We start from the raw sequence: 9,224 nt of genomic DNA, 5'->3' as shown, positions 1-9,224 counted from the left end.
CATCCCACCCTAACCAGACGTTTTAACCATGGTTAGTTAAACCTTTATTTGAGTTTAGTAAACCGACTTGACTTAGCGTTTGTGCTTCGTTCTCTCGAGATAAAATCCTGATTGACCTTGGATTCTATGTATTTTCAGTCAAACCCTTTTATTTCAAAAACTAGAGAACACACCCAACATGTAAATGCTATTTTTAACCTTTTTTTTATTAACAACATTAGTTTTTTAATAATTATTGTATGGCTTAATAGTTTACAAATGAGTCCGTTTGGTTCGGTTTCTTCTAATAGATTTTATAAGAGTTTGGTAAGAATCAAATTCAGTTTTTCAAACCAAAGAACAAGCTTAGTTTAAATATTTCTAAAATGAGTTGAGTTCAAACAAATTCAAGTTTAAGTTCAAGTATAAAATTTAAATATTTTTTAATTCGAGCTTAAGTTTTAAGGATATTCGATTTATTAATTTCGTGAGTCTAAAATTCTTTTACATGAATCAATTAAAATAATATTGTTTTAATATTTTTTATTTGGTTATACTATCAAATAGAGCTCAAAGCTCAATTCGAGCTCGACTCCCTCAAACTCGAATTTAACTTTATTCAAATTAAGGTAAACTCAAACTTAATCGGGTTGAATTTGACTCAACTCAATTTCCAACTTTAATAAGAATATAACCCTTTTGAAAAAAAAACAAGGTGCATTTTTTAATTGGAGAAATATTAAAAAAAAAAATTTAATATTAGTTTAACAAAAGAGCTTTGACAGAATAACAGATCAGGTCAAATTTATAACTACAGAATATGAATATTTTCGATATTTCAATACTTCTAATAAGGTAAAACGGAAGTTCAATATTTGAGCTGCTTTCATAAGCCGTAAAATAATTTATTTAAAATCTTATACCCATTTTTGAAATGTGACAAAAAAATCTATAATTTTAAATAATTTTTTTTAATCTATAGATAAAGGAAAACTCAGCCAAACAATAAATATGAATTTCTATAACACTTAAATAAATATTTTAAAAATTTATAATTAAAATTATTATATGGAAATTATATTAAATGGCCAAAATTAAGGGGTTTAAGTGAAATTACCTAAAATAATTAAGTTTAAGCAAAAATGCCTCATTTTTGTGAAATAACCAAACTGCCCCATATATAAATAAAAAAATTTTCTTATTTTCCACGTTATTTTTCCACGGTTCTACTGTACAAATTCAAAGAAATCTTCCGCTCCCACAGGCAAAGAGATTTTCATCAATTTTCGTGTTTTTTGGCTACCGAAAATGACAAAAAAAAGTTGGTACATCTTCCATACTTTTGTTTGAATTAAGTTATTGTTCATATTATTGAGATTTTAAGAAGATTTTTCGGTTTGAAACTTTAGGGTTTCAATTTTGAACAATTTATAAAATGTTTTGATTCTTGGTTGTTTTCGTTAAATTTCTTAAGGGGTTTTATGTTATAACCTATGTAGATTTGATTTGTGTTGAAATTGGAGGCCAAAACGATGAATTTTTAGCTGAAAAATGGGTTAGAAGAGATCGACTGCTCAGTCTGTGGGAACAGTGGAATCCACAGACTGAATGAATTCTTCTACGGGCAGGAGAGATCGATCGTATTTAAATTTATCGAGAGTTTATTAGAATTTGATGTATTTAAATTTTATACTAACGATTTTTTATTTGTTTTATTAAGAGGATGGTGCACATAAGATCAGAATTGCACACCCAATTACAAAATCACATAATATAATAATTCTACTCTAATTTCAATTTAATTACAATAAATTATAAAATACTGTAATTTTTATATTAGAGATACAGGCAAACTTATTTGTGCCGTTTTAACTTGTTTATGCAGTTTTATTACTAAAAATTGGTGTAAAAATAGTTGATTATCAGTTTTTGAACAAAGTCTTCTTTCCCAATTCAGAATGCATTACAAAAAGGGTACCAAAAAATATTACGCACTTATGATAACTAGAGAAGAGGTCCCTGCCTTTATTTTATATTTTGCTTTATTAGTTATTAGAATCTCATATAAAAAGTTCAATAACTTTCATGGGTCTATAATTATAATTTAAATTAATAATTATAATATAAAATGTATCGATTCATTTCTCAACGATCACATTAAGTTTATCAAATAATTTTTTTAAAAAATTAGACATTCACTGATTTTATTAAACAAAAAAAAATTTAGGCCAACTCCACCCATCAACTTTCAAAAACCCAAACACCCACCCATGGTTTGGAAAACTAAAACCTACCCTCCAAAATTAAGTTAAGGTTAAGGGTAAAATCGTTATTTAATAATAATATTTAATATTTATATAATTTTACCCTCTTAATTTGAAAAACTAACAATTTCACCCAAAATTAAGTTTTAAAAAGTGATATTTTCCCCCCTACCTAGGGTTTCTAATTTCGTCGACGAATTTTCTGGCCAACGATGGCTTATCTCTCTCTCTCTCGGTGTTGTCTCTCCCTTCGGTGTTCAATATTGGGTTGACAACCTTTGGATTCAACGGAATCTAACCAAAAAGTCAAAACTCTTCGTTTGGATCTTTGTCATTCAGATAAAGTCAGCTTCGTCTGGACGATGACAATTCGACCCAATATTGAACACCGAAGGGAGAGACGATATCGGGAGAGAGAGAGATCGGCCATCGTTGGTCAGAAATTCATTGACAAAATTAGAAACCCTAGGTAAGGGTAAAATGTCACTTTTCAAAACTTAATTTTGGATGAAATTATTAGTTTTTCAAATTAAGGAGGTAAAATGATATAAATGTTAAATATTATTATTAAATGATGATTTTGCCCTTAATCTTAACTTAATTTTGGAGGATAGGTGTTAGTTTTCCAAACCATGGGTGGGTGTTTGGGTTTTTGAAAGTTGGTGGGTGGGCATGGGAGTTCACTATACCTTGGGTGGGAATAAGTTTTTTGGCCAAAAATTTAATTAATATATACCTGCGTTATTCCAACAGATGATTTCCAGCGAAAGACTTGTACTCAATGGAGTTCAATTAAAATTAAGGTTATTAACAATTGGAGGACGGCTTTTACGAAACTAAAGCAAAAAGGTCATAACTTTCCTTAATTAACGGACGCTTTTCAAATCAATAAGTAGAAAAATTTTCTTTATTTTTTATCCATAAATGTAAATTTTTTAACTTAAAAAAAAAAAATGATAGAAATATTAATTTATTAATACAAATAAAATAAAATTTGTCATTTTTCTTTTAATTTTTTAAAAAAGTATCTTCCCACTCCCTTACAATTAATTATCAAGTTTGGGTGGGTTACACTGTGCTTTGCCATCCGTGATGATATGTTGGTTGAAGTCTAACGTCGTCAATTACTTGTTCAACTAGTCTTTCTCAGAACAGACTACTCTACATCCAATGCACCTTTCGATATCAACAGAGAAATTTTTTCTATTTAGACCCAAGAGCATTATTTGAAGGGAGTTTTCAAATTATGTTTCTATTACTTGTGCCAAGTCAATGGTAGTAACAAGTCAATACACAAATGGATGCAATAGGCATTAAGCATCCACTAATTAACTCAGCTTTAAGTCTTCGAAACTGGCAAGCGATGATCAAATACACAAATAATTAACTCAGCTTTAACATAAAGTTCACAACTTTCCTTTATACATATCAATTCAATAGCTATGAGATGAGATAATGTCATACTAACGCCCACACAAGGTAAAGTTGCATCAATTCAAGCTAGGAGAACACTCTCATCCATGCACTCCGAGTTAGGTATGATCTTTATGGGTTAGACTCTTCGGCTCATTTTTGCAAAGGTTGTAGGATGACTCGTTCTCAAGCCCATTTTCTCTTATGAACTAGTTACAAAGTTTTCTCATAAGATGATTCCTTTAAATGAACGTAGAAGTAGACATCCTCATTATTAAAACCCTCTAAAAACATTTGAAAAGTACAAGTAAATCCAACTCTCAACCATTGAACGCCTCGAAAATGCAAAACCTTAAATTAAAATAAGTCTCCTTACAAAATTTTACCCAAGTAATATAATAAAAGAGATAGAAAGTTTTTACCTTGGTAAAACAAGAAGAAGAATAAAAGAGATAGAAAGTTTTTACCTTGGTAAAACAAGAAGAAGAATATATACTCAAAAGAAAGCTTCCGACTTGGAAAGATCAACTTTAGTAGGTTAGGGTTTTGCTAAAAGTGATGCTTAAGAAAATTTGTATAACCTATGTGTAGATGTGACGACTTTCTTAAAAGCATTTTGAGAAAAAAAATCAAAACAATTCAAATTGTCCAAGGTAACACTAAGACATATGTTGATTATCCAATTATAAATAAAAGACATAACCTATCAGACATCATGTCTTTTGAATTGATTCAACAAACACATGGCTTGCACATGTGACATATTAGATGTTTGATATCTATCATCATCTTATCAGTCATAAAAATTTGACTATCATATGATGTATATCCATTCAGAGAAGTGAAGTGTTTTCATAATGCTATTCACACTCTAGAAATTAGGGTTATTGTTATGCGATTAAAATGATTTCTTAATTTAACTCAAGGATGAGACTCCTAACAGTAGCTAATGACCAATGAAAAAGCATTTCCTTAACCCATAGCTCATAGAATTAGTAGGAATAAAACATGAAACAAACTAAGGGCTAAGTCTGCCATGACAACCATGATCCATGAGACATTAAATAATTGTTTATTTTGTTAAAAAATCATCTTCTTCAATTTCAACAATCAAAATTAGAGTGTAATTACACTCTTATCATTTCAGAACTAAAATGTCATTTATCAAACCATCAACTGTTGTATTATCTTAAAACCTAAATAATTAAAAAAATGGGCGAAATGCCAAATATTTGACAGCACAACCAATTACATTGAAGCATTTGACTCCTTCATGCTTGCTTCAATTGGCCCATGGGAGATATAACTTGGTAGAACCCTGCTCTTAGGGCTGGATTCGAGCCGAGCCGAGCTCGGCTCGCAGCCAGCTCGGGCTCGGCTCGGTTTATTTATGGCCGGCTTGAGTTCGGCTTGTTTTCGGCTTGACTCGACTGGTTTTTCATATCAAAACGACATCGTTTTGTATATATATATGGATCAAAACGACGTTGTTTTGTATAAAAAATTTAAAAAAAAAATCTACCAAGCCAATCCGAGCCAGCTCAAGCTCAATCAAGCCGAGCAGAGCCCGGCTCGTTTCAGGCTAGAATCAAGCCGAGCTGAGCTCGAGCTCGAGCTGGCTCGGCTCGAGTCCAGCCCTACCTGCTCTTACAAATAAATCGTTGCGATTATAAATTGAATGTCCAATTGTCCAAGTAGTAATAATGGTATCTTGTACTTGAACCAATAGCTTATGTTTTTTAAGTAATGGGAAACAAGACCAAAACTTCTCATTAAAAGATTCTACTGAGACGAAGATGGGCTTAAGTTAAATACACAATAGTTTATTTGTTTTAACATGTTTATTCCATTATCTTTTGTTACTTATAGAATAATAATTTTCTCATTGGAACACATAAAAACTGATTATCTATTATTTCCTTTACCATTTTTTTTTATTTTTACATCTGAATCCATACAAATTTAATATTTTCTTGTTGATGATATAATTATCAGTATTATATAATATACGATATATATCTTATGTTACAATATAATATGATATAATATAATATAATATATATATACAATAATTTGTATTATAAAATATATTAAATTAATATAATAGTAAATATATCATATTTTATGATATGATATATATCGATTAATATATTTTTTAGAAAAAATTATGATGGTATAATAATGTATGTAACAAATTTTAAATTTTTAAAGGGGTTTATAATATTTTATAAAATAATGAAATATTAATTAAATTGTTTATTATTTTATTAATATTTTAGTTTTAAAAAAATATAATATATGGTTTTAATACAAAATATATAATATTTAATATATAATTAAAAAATTAAATTTTTTTTTTCATGGCAAATGATGAAACGTGAATAAATAATTCGATAATGAAATGAATAATTTGGCGAATGAGGATGAAAATACCAAATAAAATGAAACGATGTTTAGTCGTACACGTGGCATTCTGAAATCTCACTATTATTTCCTATCGTCCTAATAATAAACTAGCAGAAGGACAAAAACCCTAATCACATTCGGTGGCGGTTGAGTTCAAAAATGGCGGCGGAAGGCTTTCTCAGTGTGGCGGAGATCGACGGCAGAGGTAGGGGTTTAGTATCCACTCAACCATTAAAAGCCGGCCAAACTGTTCTTAGAGACTCTCCCATTCTCCTCTACTCTGCTTTTCCTTTTCAAAACCCTTCTTCATACTGCAACCATTGCTTCAGAACTTTACAGTCTTCTTCAATCAATTGCTCTTCGTGTTCAGCCCTCTTCTGCTCCGCCGCGTGTCTTTCTTCCGCCACGTCATCCTCGCACTCGCCTTATGTCTGCCAATCTCTTACTCGTCTCAGTAACTCTCCTCACTTCTTCCTCAACCACCCGCTCGAACGCCAGCTCCAATCGCGATTTCTAATCGCCGCGTACAATTTATCCCTCGTTTCTCCTTCAAAGTTCCAAATTTTACTTTCTTTTCAAGGAATCCCCTCTGCTAATGACTCCTCAGCCGCCGAATTTCTCCACTCTCTTATCTCTTCTCTTTGCCCTCCTCCTCCTGATTCGGCCCCCTTTTCTCTCGAACTCACTGCAATTTTGCTTGCCAAGGACCGGCTCAATGCCTTCGGCTTAATGGAGCCCTTCAATGACGGTCAGAGATCGGTTCGCGCTTATGGGCTTTACCCGATGGCCTCATTGTTTAATCATGATTGCCTTCCGAATGCTTGTAGATTTGATTATGTGGACGCGGCGGTGGAGAATGAGAATAACACTGACATTATTGTTAGGATGATCCATGATGTGCCTCAAGGGAGGGAGATTTGCTTGAGTTACTTTCCTGTTAATTTAGATTATGCCGCTAGACAGAAGCGATTACTAGAAGACTATGGCTTTGCTTGTGATTGTGACCGTTGCAAAGTCGAAGCCAATTGGTCTGACAATGAGAATGAGACTGTGGATGAGAAGCAAGAGGAGGAGGAGGCTATGGAGGAGGATGAGGATGAAGAAATGGCGGGTTCTGAGAATGAAAACGAGGAGAGTGATTTTCCTCATGCTTATTTCTTTATGAGATATATGTGTGATGGACCTAATTGCTGGGGGACAATGGCTCCTTTGCCGCCTTCAGATGTTTCTCCCTTGACTGTTATGGAATGTAATGTCTGTGGTAAATTTAAGAATGATATTGTTGAAGGAGGAGAAAACCTTTCCATGGATGACTAGTGAAACTTTTGCAGCTGGTGTAAGTCTACCCACCTTTGCTTTTATTTTCTAATTATTGTTTCCCGTCAGCATTTATGTAATATGGAATACTTTGCTTGGTTTTCTCTGTATGTCCCTTGAAAATCTGGCTCAGAATAGCTGAATTTTAACTTTGCTTGCATTGTGTTGATCTTTCTTTAAGTCTAAATAACAGGGTTTAGGCTGATTCTATAAGACTACACCAATGTACTATAAAAGCAACCCTGACATGTCAAAGTTAATTTCTCATGAAATAAATTTTAACTGTTTGGCTTCAATGCTTTGAATAATCTTCACACACCATAGTATAATATGAGTGCTGGATTTTGTGTATATACTCTTAAGCATGGCATTAAAAATGAAAATGAAAGGCAAAAGTTTCATCCATGATGCCCATAATGTTTTGCTGGGATACCAGATATTACAAAAAGAGAGTAGTGAAGAAGACAGAAGAAGTAGAGAATTCCAAAGTAAACAAATTTGAGTGGAATAGAATTCATGTATTTTGTTATTAGTCCTAATCTGAACTGAAGAATATGTAATTAATTGCTTTTTTTCTGTTGTTTATTACTGCCCGAAGTTAAACATTTATATTATGATTTGGTGTGAATTTCTGTTGATTTGGTATAGATGGTTTGATACATTCTGTTTGGGTGTTTATTTGTCTGTTTCTTTCGCTGGTTCTCTCTTATTACTTATTGTTTGTTCTTGGTACAGTTAGAATGGCAGAGAGGAAAAATCCGTCTTCATCTTCATGTTCATTGCAATCAATGTAGCAGCCCTGCATTTTTTTTCTTGGTGTTGATTGCAATGCAGCAGTCTTGCATTTTTCCTTTGACAGGAGTTCTTGGCGTATTTAATTTGCTCCTTTGTGTGGTGATTGTTGAGGGATTTTGACCAAGTTTATTTCAACAAAAGGCCTCGTCCTGACCCAGCATGAATTGAAATCAGATTTACTTGCTGCAGATGTGGGTCATGGAAAGCGAAGAAAAATAAAACATGGACTATTATTTGCCTTGGCATTCAGATAATGGCCTATGCGACCCACAGCCGTGGACTTACTTATATTTGGAGCTAAAATATTATTTTATTTTTAATTTTTTATTATCTAATTATATAATGATATATCGATATTTATATATAAAATTATACATAAAAGTTTTATACATAATATTATTATTTTTTTAAAGTTTTTTCCCAAGATCGATGTTTAAACATTTCTCATCTTCACGCCATCTCTATGCATACCACCATCTTTTGCATCTGATTAACTTTGACCGGTCTGCCTTCAACTTCCCCTTCTCTAAGACCAGCCAACCTTTTATTGTGAGGATGTTTTTGATTACGACAAACATAGGGTATCTAATAGATTTTTGGATAGTTATAAATAATTATTGTATTTAATTAAATATAATAAAATATAATTCTATTTAAATATTTTTAATATAATTATTTAAAAATATTTTTGGAATCAAAGGCTCCTTAAATATACACCCTCAGCACACCACTCTGAAAAATTAGCATCTGCTACTCCCTTAATTTTGTGCTTTTGATAATGTAGATACTGTAAATCTAAATTTAACTGCATTAATAATCAACAATTAACACTAATAGTCACTAGGACCCTCAATTAGATCAGCCATGGTTTACTAAGTGACTGACATCATAGCGATGGGCATTATCGATTCTTACCGCCGACATCCACAATAATTTATGGGCATAACGCAAAGGACATTTAATAAATGACAAATGTTCGCGTCATCAAAATTCGGTACGAAAAATTCTTTTTATAAAATAATAAACAACGTCATCACGTCTGAAAAGAGA

At 32.0% G+C, this 9,224-nt stretch overlaps 1 protein-coding gene across 1 annotated transcript; it reads left to right on the top strand.

Moving 5' to 3' along the window:
- Positions 1 to 6,086: 6,086 nt before the first annotated feature.
- LOC123192239 (histone-lysine N-methyltransferase ASHR2-like) lies at positions 6,087 to 8,423 on the top strand. The gene is made up of 2 exons (XM_044604718.1): positions 6,087 to 7,398; positions 8,115 to 8,423. Exon 1 carries the CDS (start codon positions 6,222 to 6,224, stop codon positions 7,377 to 7,379), a length of 1,158 nt encoding a protein of 385 aa, XP_044460653.1. The 5' UTR covers positions 6,087 to 6,221; the 3' UTR covers positions 7,380 to 7,398; positions 8,115 to 8,423.
- Positions 8,424 to 9,224: the final 801 nt, after the last annotated feature.

This window comes from Mangifera indica, chromosome 12 (assembly GCF_011075055.1).
Source record: "Mangifera indica cultivar Alphonso chromosome 12, CATAS_Mindica_2.1, whole genome shotgun sequence".
NCBI classification, from domain to species: domain Eukaryota; kingdom Viridiplantae; phylum Streptophyta; class Magnoliopsida; order Sapindales; family Anacardiaceae; genus Mangifera; species Mangifera indica.
This window is presented reverse-complemented; position numbering and strand designations above follow the sequence as displayed.